The following is a 17776-nucleotide window of genomic DNA, read 5'->3' as shown; positions in this document are numbered from 1 at the left end:
AATAAACTGAATTGTTATTGCAGATTTTCCAACTCCTCCGCCTCCTACGACGACAATTTTGTACGTTTGTGACATAGGACTTTGCTCCTTTTTGGGGCTTTTTCTCCTACTCATTTTGACGATTTATGGAAGAGAGAGTCACACACGAACCTTTACCTTACTCACTTGTTGCTAAACTGAGTCCAATTCTGTAACTTTAGAGAAAGCTAAGTTTTCTAAAGTATTATAAAAACGTTCATAATTTACAGAACAAATAAATATTTAAAGTATAATTAATAAAAATAAAATAAACAATCCTCTATTATAGAACAAAGGCCTCAAGAATTAATGCAAAAAGCTTTGGTCAAATATTATTGGAACATTTCCATAGCGTCTGCTTTTCTTCGCGCTCCACCTTCAAGATGTCACTTGTTGCTTTGCTTCCTTCGTTCAAAGCATTACATGGGTGATTTTCAGTTTAATCTATGTTTTTGATGAAAAATAACCTATTTGTGCGTATGAATACGAGATCAAAGTAACTGGAAAGAAATGTCAAGTTATTAACACAAAATAGAGAACGTAACAATAACACCTGTTTTGTGTGTTCGTAAGTTGGTTATATGGTTCTTGCCCTCGACGAGTTTATTTCAGCATAAAGGTTGCACAAAAAAAGACAAACAAGAAAAGAAAGCGCACGCGACTACGCACAAGTACTATGAAATTAGCATTGGGCTGAATTCCTGTATATCTACAAATAGTTTAATGTATACTATATATGAATGTGTCAAAAAGCAATCAAATTATGATCATGTTCAGTTCACATTGCATTTTACAAAGTGTAATAAACAGATAATTTTTTTTGTGCCATACTGGACACTTCATCCGTGCAAGAAAATTATAGATAATGAAAAAACACACACACAAGGTGGATTATGCAAATCTTGAGCTAGAGAAAGTTGTTAAATGCCTCTCATTCGAATTTTCTGGAAATGGAGGTGCGAGGAGGCAAACAGCTCGATGACATTTTCTGAAGGGCAGGTAAATGGAGGCTGTCGTGTAAAGCGTCGTTTACACCACACTGCTTTTATTCACTTTGGACAAGCGTCTTAATTCGCTATTGTCTAAAACAATGAATTCGCAGAGTCAAACAAACGCTGCGATAACGTTAGAATATCTAAATTGCTTTTGACGCTATACATTAGCTTCTTGTATCGCCAACTTTTCGTTCTCCCAGAGCGAATTTCAAGCTAATAAAAACGCAAGCGGTAACCGTTTACACAATGCTATTATCATTTTTTTAAGAGTTGTGGATGAAGATACATCCTTTCATACACAAGAACACTTTCATGCGACCCGTTGTTCCATCCCGGACCAAATTAGAGATAATTCTTCGGTTCTTATCCACAGGGGATAGTTTTAGATACTTGGGTGCGAATGTGGCAGGAAAGGGAGGAGTGGAGGTGGAGGTAGAAAGTAGATTGAGAGAAGCGAGTAAATGCCTTGGTGGATTAAAAAGTGTAAAGAGAAATAGACATTTGGAAATGAATGCTAAGAGGAGATTGTATGAAGGAGTGATTGTGCCAACAACACTGTATGGGGCAGAAATATGGAACATAAGAAAGGAAGAGAGAAGGAGTTTGAATGTGTTTGAGATGAGGTGTCTGAAAAGTATGATGGGGTTACAAGGCTAGACAGAGTGAGAAATGAGGAGGTGAGGAGGAGAACGGGGGTGGTAAGGGAGTTGGGAGATAGGGTGGATGAAAGAGTATTAGGATGGTTTGGACACATGGAAAGAATGAGTGAAGAAAGACTAGTAAAAGAGGCAAGGAAAGCAGATGTGGAGGGATTGAACATGAGGGGCGACCTAGGATGAAATGGATGGATGGGGTGAAAGGAGCTTTGGGGAAGAGGGGAATGTCTGTTGAGGAAGGACGGGAGGGGACAGAAGACAGGGGTGAATGGAGAAGGGTTGTATATGGATGATGTTGTGATGCATGAGGTGGAATGGATGGGGATAGGGGTGAGGTAGTATGTATGAGAAAAATTTGATGCAACCCGAAGGGATTTCTCCCCGTCTTCTCCTTTTCTGCATGAGGGGACGGAGAGGGGGGTTCGCCGATTTAATGAAGCGGCCTTGCTGTGGATGTGCTGTGTCTTGAGTCACTGCTTCTGACCCAGGGCAGTGGACAAGGTGCAGGGATGACCCGTCATCCAGGAGGGTCCAAGATAAGAGGGAGGTTAGAGGGTGGAGGGGAGTGGAGTGTATTAGGGATGGAATAGGTGGGAATGGTTTTTATGCCTTTCTTTTTTGGTTACCTCCCATGTAAGGGGGAAAAAGCCTTTGGTATGTGTATGTATGTACTGATATATGGAGAATCATAAAGCGTGCATGTTTTATGGTTTTGCACATATAATGAACATTGGACAAAGGTATTATGAATATTTATGATTTATATAGATCCTAATATTTTTGGTCTACACACACAATAAATAAGATATAATGAACACACACACACACACACACACACACACACACACACACACACACACACACACACACACACACACACACATATATATATATATATATATATATATATATATATATATATATATATATATATACACGAGGTCTATCTGGAAAGTATCCGGCCATTATGAATATTAGCAGAACTTGTAGCTCAACCCTAACAAAAGTTGGTGTACACTGACAGAAGACCCTACTGCGCATGCGTGAGCGGCCATAGTCCCATGTGACAACTCAGTTACTGGCCAAATACAGTTGAGTGACGGTGTGTACAGTTTGACTGTCGCATTTACAGTGACTGAGCGAGTAGATCAGCGAATCTGTGTCAAGCTTTGCTGCAAACTTGAATATTCGTCAGCGGAAACTGTTCGAATGATTAAGAAGGCATTCTAGAATGATTCAATGAGTGAAGCACAGGTAAAGATGTAGTACAAACGTTTCAAAGAAGGGCGAGAGTCTGTTGCAAATTATCCACGTTCTGGTAGGTCTTCAATAAGCAGAACACCCGAAAATGTTGATCGTGTGAAGACTGCAATCAATGAAAATCAGCGATCGACAATCCGAGAATTAGAAGATGATCTTGGTGTCCCGCGGACAAGTGTTTCAGAGATTATGAAGGAAGATCTTGGCATGACACGGGTGGCGACAAGATTCGTCCCGCATCTCCTGACCCATGAACGGAAGGAATTTTGTGCTAAAACATCACAGGACATGCATCCAGCTGCTACAAATGACACAAATTTCCCGAAACAAATAATAACCGGAGATGAGTCGTGGGTCTACGGCTATGACCCAGAGACAAGAGCCCAGTCTAGCCAATGGAAGTCACCTACGTCTCCACATCCGAGAAATCCACGGTAAGTCGAATCAAAATCAAAGTCATGTTGACATTTTTTTTTTATCATCAGGGTGTTGTCCACCACGGGTATGTTCCCCTCAAGGGCAAACAACAACGAAGGAGTATCACAACGAAGTTCTTCACCGTCTGAGGGATGCAGTGAAAAGAAAACGGCCGCAGCTGTGGGCTAGTGGAGACTGGATCCTTCATCATGATCATGCACCTGCCCATTCTTCACGTGTCGTGCAGGGGGCTTTGGCAAAACATTCCATCACACAGCTCATTCAGCCCCCCTACAGCCCAAATCTAGCTCCCTGTGATTTCTGGATTTTCCCAAAGCTAAAATCACCGTTAAAAGGAAGGAGATTTCAGTACATAAACGAAGTTAAGAAGAATGCGACGAGCCAGCAGATGAAAATCCCAAAAGAGGACTTTACAATTTTTTTTTTTTTTTGAAACTTGAAAGGGACTCTGGGAGAACTGTGAGAGGCACAAAGAAGACTACTTTGAAGGAGAGTAGGGCGCTATTGTCCCAAATTAGAAGCGTTTCTTGGAATTGTATATGGCTGGATACTTTCAGGACAGACCTCGTATATGTACAACACTGAATGGGTCCCAGTGAACATATTTACATTTAATTCTAATGCCTCGACGTCGAGGAACTCGATGGAGGCATATATGCAGAAACTGATACGTTGTTTTTGCATGTATGCTTCCATCGAGGTCGTCGACGTTGATGGCTTAGAATTAAAGTGAATTGTGGTTGATAAATGTAGACCTCGTGTATACGGTATATATATAAATATATATATATATATATATATATATATATATATATATATATTCATATTCATAAATATTATATAAATGAAATGTACATCGTTTTTAGTAAACACATATAATAAATACTGGGCAAAGATATAAAGAGTTATCTCTATGATTAGATTATGAAGATTAATAAAATATGCTGTTTTTATCCGTACAGATAATGAAAAATGGACAAAAAACGAACATTTATGATTTTTTTATTACTAAAACGTGAATATTCATATATGCATGTGTTTTATCTGAACACATAATAAGACATTATATATATATATATATATATATATATATATATATATATATATATATACAGTATATATATATATATATACATTATATATATGTATATATATACATACAGTATATATATAAATATATATATACATATATGTATATATATATCAATATATAAAATTATATATATATATATATATATATACATATATATATATATCAATATATAAAATATATATATATATATACATATATACTGTATATATATATGCGGAAAAAACACCAAGGAAAAAGAAAAACTGATGATCAAGCGCTTTCGTCTATTCAGACGTCTGAATAGACGAAAGCGCTTGATCATCAGTTTTTCTATTTCCTTTGTGGTTTTTCCGCATATGTAGAATCACGAGTTTATGTGATTTCTCATGCATCTGTATATATATATATATATATATATATATATATATATATATATATATATATATATATATATATATGTGTGTGTGTGTGTGTGTGTGTGTGTGTGTGTGTGTATTCACCTCGGATCTGCTGCAGTCTCTGTCGAGACAGCCAGACACCACCCTACGGCAGTGAGCTCAGAGCTCATTATTCGCCGATCTCTGGGTAGGTCTGAGACCACTCACACACCACACACCGGGACAGCAAGGACACAACACCTTGACTAACGTCCCGTACCTACTCACTGCTAGGTGAACAGGGGTTACACGTGAAAGGAGACAAACCCAACTTATCTCCGCCCGGACGGGGAACCGAACCCCGGTTCTCTGGCTTGTGAGGCCAGTGTTTTACCAATCCGCCACCGAGCCGTGTGTGTGTGTGTGTTTGTGTGTGTGTGTGTATTCACTTGGTCTTTGGATCACGTGTTGGACTCGTGATCGACAGCTATTTCTCTCCTGGAAGAGAGCTCAGAGCTCGTAGGTCCGATCTATGGGTAATGCTATGACCTTGCACACACACACACACACCCAACTCCCCGCCCACGAGAGTCAGAGTAACGACCCGAGGCACAGCGATACCGAAATAATTTCGGCCCTGGGCAGGATTCGAACTGGGTACTGGGAGCACTTCTACTTCCCAATTCAGCGCTCTACCAACTGTGCCACCGAGTGTGAGTGTGTGTGTGTGTGTGTATTCATATATTTTAGATTTATAAAACGTGCATTGTTTTTTGGTCTGCACATATAATGAATATTGGACAAATGTGTATGTTGTTCCATTTAATTCAGTGTATAAACTGAAATACCTAGTTTTCGCCTCTCTCTCTCTCTCTCTCTCTCTCTCTCTCTCTCTCTCTCTCTCTCTCTCTATATATATATAAAATATATATATATATATATATATATATATATATATATATATATATATACCGAAATGCCAGATGACTGTGATGAAATCTGACCTCAGACATGAGTAATGCTGAGGTGTGGAAGCAGGGTTATCCCCTAGGTGTTGAGTGAACAGGTGTGAAGTGCTTTATGACACCTTCGAAGATACACTCCCAACACCATTTATAGGTTACTTATTTTATATCACTTACATAACCATTTATTTAATTAATGTTTAGTTTATGTTGTAATGGACGGCTTAAAAAAACTCAAATTCTATATTTTCTTATGACGTAGGTTAGACCACAAATTGAGAATTATGTCGTAGGTTAAGAGTAATATGAAAATGTGAGAGCAGAATCCATTATAATTCTTCTCTCCACTGAATGAAAAGAAAATCAGAAGTAAGTACTATGGAATGGATGTAATTTCATTCTAATCTGCTATGGAGTATTTTTAAACTATAAAGAAAATGAAAAGTCAAAAAATACTGTAAAATTATTTGTATTTACTTTCCAGTTTCGCTTCATGATAAGAAGTTAAAACAAATATCTATAAGTCTGTAAGGTATAAAAATGAAATATAATTATAGAATATAATGATTCATTATAGTTCATTCTACATCAACCTTTGTACTGCTTAATTTTACTGTGTTATGCGCATGCATTATTACATATTTGTAGTCACCCCGAACAAAACACATTTTTTATCATTGTAATACTTTCTTTTATATTTTTAGCACTGACTAAGATTTTTCCTTTTTCATAAAGATTGTTTTGGATATCATGTCGAAATTCTTTGATATTATGAGTTTAATATCTATCAGATTCTGGAACTTCACAATTAAGTTGACGAGTTTTTATGAGTGAGAAAATAAATTTATATATTCTAATCACTTCGCTATAATCTTTCGAACATAAATATATTGCCATTTTACTGGCACTGCCAATAGACAGATTAAAAATTGTAAAGTACGTCAAAGTTGATAAGTAATAATGTTTCTGAAGATGAATGAATAAATTACCTAATTTTAAAACAAAAAAAATGTACAGCAGGTCACAATGGGAATTGTATTTAGGCTACAAACATATTTTTCTCATATTCATATTGATCATTATCATCATTATTTCTAAAGACAGTTTCCATGGAATACAAAAAATATATTGTAAACTTGTATGATAAAAAACAATAATAATACACTTAAAAACGTAAGTTTAAAAGTATTTTTACATGTTCACATTCTATAGCGTTATTAACAAAAGGTAAGAAGAAACTGAGAAATGGAAACTGGCAGGGTCGTCTTGATACCAAATCAATGCAGCAAATTTTCCAGATTCTTCTAAAAAAAAAATGTCCCGCCCAGGAGGGCAAGAAGAACAATACCAAGGATCCCGAGAGGCAGGAGTATTCTCTTCAAGAAAACAAACATCCCGCAAACTTCAAAAAGCCAATACAACACCAAAGCAAATCACTTTAAAAAACAAGCTAATTGAGATTGAAAGAAGCATACTAAGATCATACGAGAAGGAACGAAAACGTGTCGAAAGGAAAAACCATAAGCGTAATAAAAACTAACACTAAATGTTTCTTTACTTACGTAAATAAAAAGCAGAAAGTTAATTCTCAGTTCGGCTCACTAGTAGATATAAAGGGAAATATGGTGCAGGGCCACTATCTGAGAGCCGAGAACTGAGAAAACAGTACAAGTCTACTTTCAGCATATCTATTGCCAACTTGGAAGTAGACTCTCCCAAAATGTTCTTTGTTGAACCAAGAGAAGATACACTATGTGACGGCTTGAAAAGGGCAACAGAAGGACTCAAATCCTCATCCTCAGCTGGACCAGAAAGCACAACAGCACTTCTCCTAAAAGTCTGCAAAGAGGAACTCTCGCCCATCCTGCACAGAATATGGAGACATACATACATACACACACACATACATACATATACCAAAGGCTTTTTCCCCCATACACGGGAGGTAGCCAAAAGACAAAGGCATAGAAACCACTCCCACCCATTCCATCTCCTGCATACTTCACTGCCCCCTACCCTCTTCCCTCCCTCTTATCTTGGCACCTCCTGGATGACGGGTCATCCTTGCATTTTGTCCACTGTCCTGAATCAGAGGCGGTGTCGCAAGTCAATCTCTAGATAAAGGGACGGTCCCATATATTATGAAGCAAGGACTAATAATACCCAATACACAGGGAGCAATGGAGAAGTAAAAAACTACAGACATGTTACCTTAAGATCCCTTTTCTCAAAAGTATTTGAGACTATAGTGCGGAAACGTCTAGTTGGCATTTTTGAGGAGAAAGGCTTCTTCAGTGATGGGCAAGATGGCTTCCGGGAAGGACGATCCTGCCTATTCCAACTACTATCCCACTAGGAATACATAACAGAAAAGCTGAAAAATGGTAATAGTGTAAACGTAGTCTACCTTGACTTTGCCAAGGCGTTCAATAAAGTGGATCATGGTACTCTAATACACAACATGAAAGCCTTGGAAGTATCAGGCATGTTGGGTGATTGGTTGCACAGTTTCCCATAACAGACGACAAGTAGCTATCAACGGGACAAACTCAGGACCGCCTTCACTGATAAGTGGCGTCCCACAGGGCTCCCTGCTGGGCCCATTCCAGTTCCTAATTATCAGTGATATCGACAGCCAAGCTCATCACTCCAGAATACCCTAATTCGCAGATGACACCAGAATCACCAAAGAAACAAAGGAGACTGAGAACGCTAACCCCCTTCAAAATGACCTTCAAAACTTATACACCTAAATTGTTGAAAACAAACTGCGGAGAGAGGACAGTCTGGAAGGAGTAGAGGGTTTCAATGATCTAAACAAGATGAAGTGGGTGTCTTCCCAACAGTGCACCCAGACACTCGGAGAAATGTTGAGTGTTTCTATGCCAGGAACAAGGAACTCCCTCAAACATGCTTGGCTCTTTCCTATTATAAAAAACGCTCTATACCAGAAACGTAGTCCTTACAAATTGTGAATCATGTCAAGATTAGTGAATCTAATCACAGCAGGGGTCGCTATTTTTTACAAAAGATTATTGGGTTCGTTATTATGTACACGAGTATAATAGGGTTCGCTGTTCTATAGACACTGGTACACAAACAACTTTTCAATAACTGATAAAAATTCAGATTCTGTTAACTAGTTAACCTATATAAATTTTCACTGGTTTAAAGGCGGCTTTCATATTCCGGATTTAATTTCTGTATTCATATATCCAGAAAGTCTAAAGGGTAAGTTAGGTTATGTATACGGTTCATAGACACTTCGGTAGACAAACATCATTTCAATAACTGATTAAATTTCAGATTGTATTCACTAGTTAACCTTTATGAATCTTCACTAGTTTAATAGCGACTCTTATATTCTGGTTTAAACTTCTTTATTCCTATTTCCAGGAAGTCTCAAAGATAAATTAAGTAATGAATACGTATGACAGTTTATCAGGGTTCTATAATATCATCACCATGCAGTGTCCTTTCAATATTTTTAACAGAATTATTTGTAGAAATTGAACATCATTTTATCATATTGTTTTATTATTCTATTCATGGCTTACCTCCACGCTCATTTCGCTCATAACATTTGAAATGGAAGTTGAAGTTGATGTAAGTGTGGGTTGTCTTGTTATTTTTTCTTAGTGAGGTGTTGATCTCTTCCTTTTCGTGGAGCTTGAGGTTTTCGTAATTTTGGTTCCGGTCCTTCTTTCTCGAGTGGTTTTGGTCCCTTAATTCCAGTTGGTTATTGTTAGTAGTTTATTTATGTATACGACTTTTGCTGTTCCTTATATTAGTTTTAACGTCTATGGGGGCTTGTTATTGTGGTTGATCGGTGAAAGGGGAGGGTATCTTGATCTGTATCCATCGAAGCCATTTTTTTTTCCAACGTGTAGCCTACGATTTTTTTTTTCTTTTTATTTTACTCATGTTAGTTTTAACGTCTAGGGCTTACTTTTTGAGGAGTGACCAGTGCATACTGTGACCAGCAGGTGACTACGTCTGCAACTATAGTCTATAGTTGATACAGTAGGACAGACTGCCATACTATCATCATTGATTTAAAATAATGGAGGACGTCTTACAAATAAATGTGAAATGATGATATAATCCTGCAAGTGGACTGATATTACTCTTCCGCAGTAGCGGGAATAAAAAGGTAAATGAGTTTTCCTCACCGATTGTAAATAGCTGAGTATCATTTTGGGAAGATGTAGAGATTAGCGTACCCAATATTTCCAGGATAACGGAGCCAATGATCTTCTTGTAAAATAATGGCCAATCCAAATTTTTATATCAAGAAAAGCAAATCTTTGACAGAAATATAAAAAATAACATGCTAAGTTTATGTTGAATAAAAAAATAAAACAACATGGTAACATAATGTTCAATTTCCATAAATAATTATGTTAAAACTATTGAATGGCAATGGCAATGGTATTATAGAACCCTGATAAAATATCAACCGTATACTTAACCTCAAGACTTCCTAAATATCTGAATACAGAAATTAAAACCAGAATACGAAAGCCGTTATTGAACCAGTGAAGATTAACAAAGATTAACTTAGGAACAGAATCTGAAAATTAACCAACTATTGAAATGTTGTTTGTGTACCGAAGTGTCCATGGAACAGCGAACCCTATTATACTCATGTAATTTGTAACGAATCCAATCAATTTACACAATTTTCATGTAAGAGGTGATTGTGCGGGAAGTCCGTCCTACTGCATCAACTGTTGCCTGTACTGTAGTCAGATCTGACGGCAGCTTGGGCTAGAATCAACTTCTTGTTGATAGACTAAGTATTCTATTCAAAGATCTCGGCTTATCGGGGAGGCGGAATCAAATGCTACCTTGAGACGTACATTTCGCTTATATTTGAGCATTTTCAATTACAAGATATAGTTGGTACAAAACTGTTACAGGTTAAATATAAACTAAAGTACCAAGTATATTTTGTACTTGAAAATACTCAAAGATTAGCGAAACGTACGTCGTACGGTAGCATTCTATTCCGATGAGCCGAGATCTTTGATTAGAAAACTCGAGTCTATCAACAAGAAGTTGATTCTAGCCCAAGCTGCTGTCAAATTTAATTCAACATGTATAATAAAAGAATTACTGCCCACTTACGAATATACTGTAATTGTGGACGTACGAATCCGAGTCTACTGGCTAGTCAGCTGCTGGTCACTTTATTCATCGGTGTCTGGTCAGTATTAATGATCTCATCGTTGGTCAATAGCTTTAAACATTAAACGAAAATTAGTCTAGAATCAATACGTATAAATTCCTATAGTGGGTAATTTCTGTTAGACACAGTAAAAATCTCGTAGAAGCGTTCGATAACAAGTAAAATGTAACAAAATTTCTGTGTAATATATAACTACGATCGTATGCAAAAAACGAGACAAATTATATGCATACATATTCTTAAACTTTCGGTAACCCAAGTTTATCAAGGTTATTATGAAAACACAATAAGTAAACAATATATTTGTTAGTATTTGTTGAGGGGTGACCCTACTATATGAATTTCGAATATTTGTTTTATATATTATTATTGTTTCACATTATGCAGTATTTTTATAACAATAACGCTCGTATGAACTGACACGAGTAAAATCCTAGCTGAAATAGGTGAGAAGACTACACCAGGAGGCGTTTAATAGCTGCGGCCGAAGCCGGCATCTTTACCCCATTATGCAGTTCGTGGACTGTTGGGGCAGGTAATACCCAGTTACTGCTAGGAATCGTATATCGTAGAGGAGTGCGGGACTCGAGCCAGCAATATGCAACGGAAGTCCTTCCAAGATTACATCTTGCAAGGCTAAATCGTCTGGGGCCTCCTGTAAAGATTTACCAAAAATATTGAAATTCATATAGTATAGTCACTCCCAAATAAATGAAAACAAACATATTTTGTTTACATTTTATGTTTTCAAAATAAGCTTGTTACCAAAAGTTAAAAAATATATGCGTTTAAACTTTTTAATACTTTTTACATAGGATTGTAGTTTTATATTACTCATAGAAATCTAATTACAACTTATTTGTTAAAATAAATGATTATTGTAAATATACATAATATTTAGAACGACTAAGAGATATGTTTGCTATGAATTTTACTAAGATATCGTATTTATCAAATTCTAACACTGGCATCATTAGCCATTGATTTATCCGACTTCATGGCCACCTTAATGATCGTTGGCCTTATGATAAGAAAAAAAAAAAAAAATAGTGTGGTATAAATGCTGCCCAACGACGACACTAGTTACCAGTCAAGCTGGCTGATTACCTCGTGAGTCGAGAGCCTTAGCAAAGAAAATAAATTAAAAAGTGTAAAACCTATACGCAAATGATCTACAAAACATTTGTACCTCATGCCTAAGTATTCCTTTCTCGGTCGAATTCGTAAAATCCATCAAACACCCACTGTGTTGGATAAGAAGAGAGAAAGTAGACGATATCCATATACATCTATCGCAGCCTGTGATCGAAATATTTGGATATCGTCTACTTCATCTCTTGATATCCAATACAGTGGGTCTTTGTTGAATTTAAAAACGAGTTTCCACTGAATTCTAAAACATCTGGTAAGTATGACCCACACTTATTAATATCAATTAAATTAATTAATTAACTAATATCAATTAATCAATATTAATGTGATTTTATTTTCCATTTATTTGATTTTTCATTCCACACCAAAGCCTCCCTCCCCCCTCCTCCTCCTCTTCACCTTGCTTAGCATGTATTGATTGATTGATTGAACTGAATACTAGTTAATATTATATAACCGATTGGTTCTAGTTAGCCAAAGAATTGATTATCTGAGATCTAAGCAAAAGACGAGGTCGTATAATCGCTGCTGTCATTCCACAGTTTAATTAATTGATTACTATACGTGACGTGACCGAGACGTAACGTATAGTAACGATAAAATATGGTTAACTGGTATGTCATCTACTGTTGTATTAACAATACACCGGACCTGCCACCTCACCAACAGTTGTCTGTCAGTTTTCGCAACGAGATTGTTTTGCCGTCTGACAGGAAAAGTTCTTTTTTGGGATTTGTAGGGGTTGGATAATGTAAATACAGAAACGGCACCTATACAAAGGATTATAAAGGAGGGGCAATGCCAACTGGAGACCTTTTGACCCATAACTAAGCTGAAAAAAAAAAAAAAAAAAAAAAAAAAAAAAATATATATATATATATATATATAATATATATATATATATATATATATATATATATATATATATATATATATATTAGGTTAGGTATATATATATATATATATCAAGTAAATGATTTGGTTAAGGCATATAGTAACCAAGATGAAAAATAGTAAATTGACAGAATATAATTAACGATAATTAAGGAAGTAATAGTCAATTTTTAGCATAGAAATAACAACATATACTTAACGTGACTAGCAGCTGACTAGACATGGGCATGTCGGACTCGTACGTCTGTAACTATAATCTACAGTTGATATAGTAGGTCCGACAAGTAATTATGAACTTATGAAGTAACTCTACAAGTGGACTGATATTCCTCTTCCGCAGTAATAAGAATAAAAAGATAATCGATTTATCTTCACCGGTTACAAGTCACTGAATAACATTGTATAAGGACATACTGTCAGGTATGACATTTCTATTTATTTATTTTTACTAGGCAAGAGTTAAGTACACTATGTTAGAAAGTTTTATGGTCTGTTGGCCGTATTTAAACTTGGAAAGGAAGGAGAGTGCGTAATGAACATAGGAATGAAGGAGACTGCAAGAGACCATAAAGCCTTCATTAGGCAGTTCCATGTCCATTACCACCGGTAATCCCCATCTCTAAAGCTGTCTAACTATTTCTTAAAATAACCGATAGTTTCAGCCCTCGCTACATCAAGGTTACCGAGTCTATTCCATTCATTAACCACTCCATTAGTAATCCAGTTCTTGCCTATTTTCTTCTTAAATCTAAAATTGTCAAATTTAAATAATTTTCTGCGAGTCCTCTGTTGTCTTAGCATGATGACCTTTATTGGGTTACCCTTGTTAGAGCCTTTGATCCACTTGAACACCTCTGTTAGATCACCCCTTATTCGGCGTCTTTCCAGATAGTGTCAGTAACGGTTCCAGTGAAGTGATATCCTTTCTGTAGAACCGAGACCTAAACTGTACCGCATAGTCAAGGATGGGTCTAACTAATGCGAGATAGTTTGATAATTACCTCTACACTTCTATTCGTAATCATCCTAGCAATGAAAGCTAATGCTCTGTTTGCTCTATTCAGGGCGCTGATACACTGCTTCCTGGATTTAGAGTGAAGACTCACTAAAACTCCCAAGTCTCTCTCACAATCAGTTTTCTCTATACATGTGTCCTCGGGGTTGTGTAACCTAATCTTTAATACGCTACACTTTGAGATATTGAATTCCATTTGCCATTTCATCGACCATATGAACACTTTGTTCAGATCTTTCTGCAGAATCTCGGCGTCCTCTGGCATAATTAGGCGTCCTATTTTAGTGTCGTCTAGAAACTTGGTAACATAAATGAAAAGTGGGGGATGACACTCCTTGTATATTCATTGGGAGTAGCTAAGGTAGCCAGCCTATTTTTTTTTTTGTTCCATTGCAGAGTACTTAGCTACTAGGTTGGTTTGATGCATTTTTCTGTGTTGATCGTGTCTGAGCTCTTGATAGACTATGGCCACCATGCCTTGGGCCGTGATCTCTCTTGCGTTCGTTTCCTTTCATGTACTCTGGTTCGATTTGCCAAACGGTGGAGTTTGATGTTGAAATGTTTGTTTCATGAAATGGTGGCATTAGACGACAAAACTGAAGAACAAAGGATTACAAAGGATTACAAAGGCGGAGCATGCCGACAGGAAACCTTTTGGTCCACACGTAGGTCGGATGCGAGAAAAAATCATAATAATAAAAATTAATAAATGAAAACTATAATAAAGTAAATAACAAATAAAATACATAAATGAATGCATAGGTATAGTTAGATAATAAACAAACAGGCAAATAACAAACAATAATGCATTGACACAACCAATAAGGAAATGAAAATCAAAACAGACAAATGATAACAAAGGTCTGTAGTTTCTACAGTTATTTTTTTCTAGCTCTGAGATGGAGGTATGGGTGTTCTATTATTGGTATCACCAAGGCTTTCTACGGGTGAACTTTCTATGACATTGTTTTCAAGGTTTTGGCCAGTTTTAATCTGTCGAAATTCATATGGTATGGTCACCCCTTCAAAAATATGAATAGAATAATATTTTGTTTACATTTTATAATTCCAAATTAATTTCAATTAACTTACGTCATTAAAACTTTAGTGATAATATAAAAATAATTTGTTTCGTGTTTATTTGCAAAGAAATGCAGTTTTATATTACTCATAGAAATATGATTACATTTTATTTGTTAAATATATTATTATGATATATATCATATAAATATATCTGATTTTCCCTTCTCAATGGCGTTATTTTTTCCACGAACAAAACAAAAAACAAATTTTGAACTGGCATAACATGCCAGCTACTCATAGTTATGGAATCATTATAATTATTGGATAAATACGTCTATGTGAGTTGAATTAATATTACTGTAAAAGTGACAGGAGGCTATATTAAACTGAGGCACCGAGAGCATCACTTTCTCCTCCTCTAGACAAATATCTAAGAATATAAGGTCTAACCACTTCCGACCGAATTTCGAGGGAGTTGGCGCAGCGGGCCCGTAAACGTCACCTGGTTGTTTAAAGTAGGGTTCGCGGGCCCTATAGCTGTCAGTTGCAGCTGGCGCGTCGTTCGGGAATGTTGTTACATTCGCTCGCACCGCTCCACGCAATTAGTTATATACTGACAAATATTATATAAAATATATATATAAAATATTATAGTTCCTGTCTATATATATGAATATATAATATATATGATATATAATATATATATATATAATATATAAAATATTATAGTTCCTGTCTTCCTTGGCGTTTCAGTTTTCTTCAGTGTTTCACAAAGAGAAAACGGACCCAGCCTAATGACGTCAGAAGCTGCGCACAATAATTCAAAAGGTCAGACCTGTATATTTAGACCTTGCTCTAGACGAATAACTGGTGAAGTGGCGACGACGCTGGACTCCTCCAGGCTGATCCTAACGCCGCCGCTCCTCCTCCTCCTTTTGCCCGAAGGGCCTATGCCGGCTATGCGCTCGATCTTCCCCATAGACGGCAGGCGGCCCCTGTCGTTGGTGATGAGGCTCTTCTTCCTGCCCATTTCGACGTTGCGGCGGCCGGGAACCTTGTGGGGGGCGCGAGAGCGATGCCCCCCAGACGGAACTCGCCCAGACGGGTGTTTGCCCTGATGAGGGCGCGCTTCCCTCCCCCTGGAGGAGCAGCAGCATGTCCTTGACGGTGGAGCCCGCCACGGCCTCGTTCGAGTCGATGGACTCGTTAAGGCTCTCGCCCCCCGAAGAAGAAGAAGAAGAAGAAGGAGAAGTCTTGCAGTGTTTTCTGGACCCCCTACGCAAGGACCCACCCACCCGCCCCGCAAGGGCCACCTGGGCGACGCGATGCCGCCCTCGTCCATCTTGCCGTCGCGCTGGGCATCCTCCGCGAAAACAGCTCCTCCTCGAAGCGCGTCCAGCTGGCTGACGGTGGCGTAAATGTCGGCGCCCTCGAAGAGCGAGTCGACCTCGAGGCTGCTGGCTCGGCTCGAGGAGGACAGGGTGCGCTTGTCGTGCTCGCGGGACGTCCTCCTCAGGTGGCGGAGAACCCGCTCTCAGCCCGCCGGGTCCTTGCCGTACTTGCGCCCGAACTCACTTCGAAGACGCCGCCCTCGATGTTCAGCACCGACACGTCGATGGTGCCTCCGCCCGGGTCGAAGACGAGCACGCGCTCCTGTCCCGACGAAGGCGAGGTCGAAGTCGAAGAAGTGGAGGTCGTGGGCGCGTTGACGATTCGGAGAACGCCGACCCCCGGCGCCCTTGGTGGCCGGGCGCCGGGCGTCGGCGTCGAAACGGGCGGGCACGACGACGACGACGCGGCTCGTCTCCTCCATCTTGCCCAGCACCGCGTCCGAAAAGACCTCCTCAGGGGTGAGGAGCCTGCTGGTCTGCTGGCCCCGTAGGTCCACCTGGATCCTGGGAATGCCACCCCTTCCCACCCTCTCCCCCTCCTCCTTATCCTCCATCTCCTCCTCCTCCTCCTCTATCACTTTCTCCTCCTCCATCTCCTCCTCCTCCTCCTCTACCTCCTCCTCCTCCTCCTCCTCCTCCTTCGCCAGGTTCGAGAAGAAGTTTAGTGATGTCATTAGTAGTCTGTTGTGCCAGTGCTACATTGCCATCGTGCCATAGTGTCATCGTGTCATAATGGCATCGTGCCAACAGTGCCACAGTGTCATCGTGCCAAAGGGAGAAATGAAAAAAAAGGAGGCAATTGTACATGGTCTCACCTTAAGCACATGGCCGAGCAAATTGGCCGAAGACAACCAAAGTAATAATAATAAAAAAATTGATACACCGCTGGGAGAGAGAGTGCACAAGGACCCCCATAAAGAGAAGAAAACGGGGGGCAGGAGGAAACAGAAAACGAGGCACAGTGCGAAAAAAAGAAGAAGAAGAAGAAAAAAAAAAAATACGGGGGAAGACTACTACAGTTGTCGTGGAATGAATTCGGGTCATTACTGAAGTGAACCACGTTGCCGCCCATCGCAGAGCGTAAACGTCAATAGAGAAAGAAAACAGATATAGGTAATACACGTACGTGTACGCGCGTGGGTGTGTGCGTGCGACTGTGTGTGAGATTCAACAGTCTTGAGGTCACGTGATGGACTCGTGATCGTCAGCTATCGTCTCTGATGAAAGCTCAGCTAGAGCTCATATATGACCCGATCTATGGGTAGTCTTGTGTGTGTGTGTGTGTGTGTGTGTGTGTGTGTGTTTTCGCGCGTACGTATGCTAAAGCTT

General features: G+C 38.6%; 1 protein-coding gene across 1 annotated transcript in view; it reads right to left on the bottom strand.

The window, feature by feature from the left end:
* The window catches only part of Ras64B (ras-like protein 2), a 74628-nt gene extending 74441 nt beyond the window's left edge, over positions 1–187 (bottom strand). The window contains exon 1 of the mRNA XM_076207566.1: positions 1–187. This exon is cut by the window's left edge and continues 3 nt beyond it. Coding sequence (XP_076063681.1) covers positions 1–114 — 114 coding nt within the window. The 5' untranslated portion in view covers positions 115–187.
* Between the last annotated feature and the right edge of the window lie 17589 nt (positions 188–17776).

This window comes from Oratosquilla oratoria, chromosome 24, assembly GCF_046742065.1.
Source record: "Oratosquilla oratoria isolate Oo_2021 chromosome 24, ASM4674206v1, whole genome shotgun sequence".
In the NCBI taxonomy this organism is placed as follows: domain Eukaryota; kingdom Metazoa; phylum Arthropoda; class Malacostraca; order Stomatopoda; family Squillidae; genus Oratosquilla; species Oratosquilla oratoria.
The sequence above is the reverse complement of the archived record's forward strand: the minus strand, read 5'-3'. Positions and strand labels throughout refer to the sequence as shown.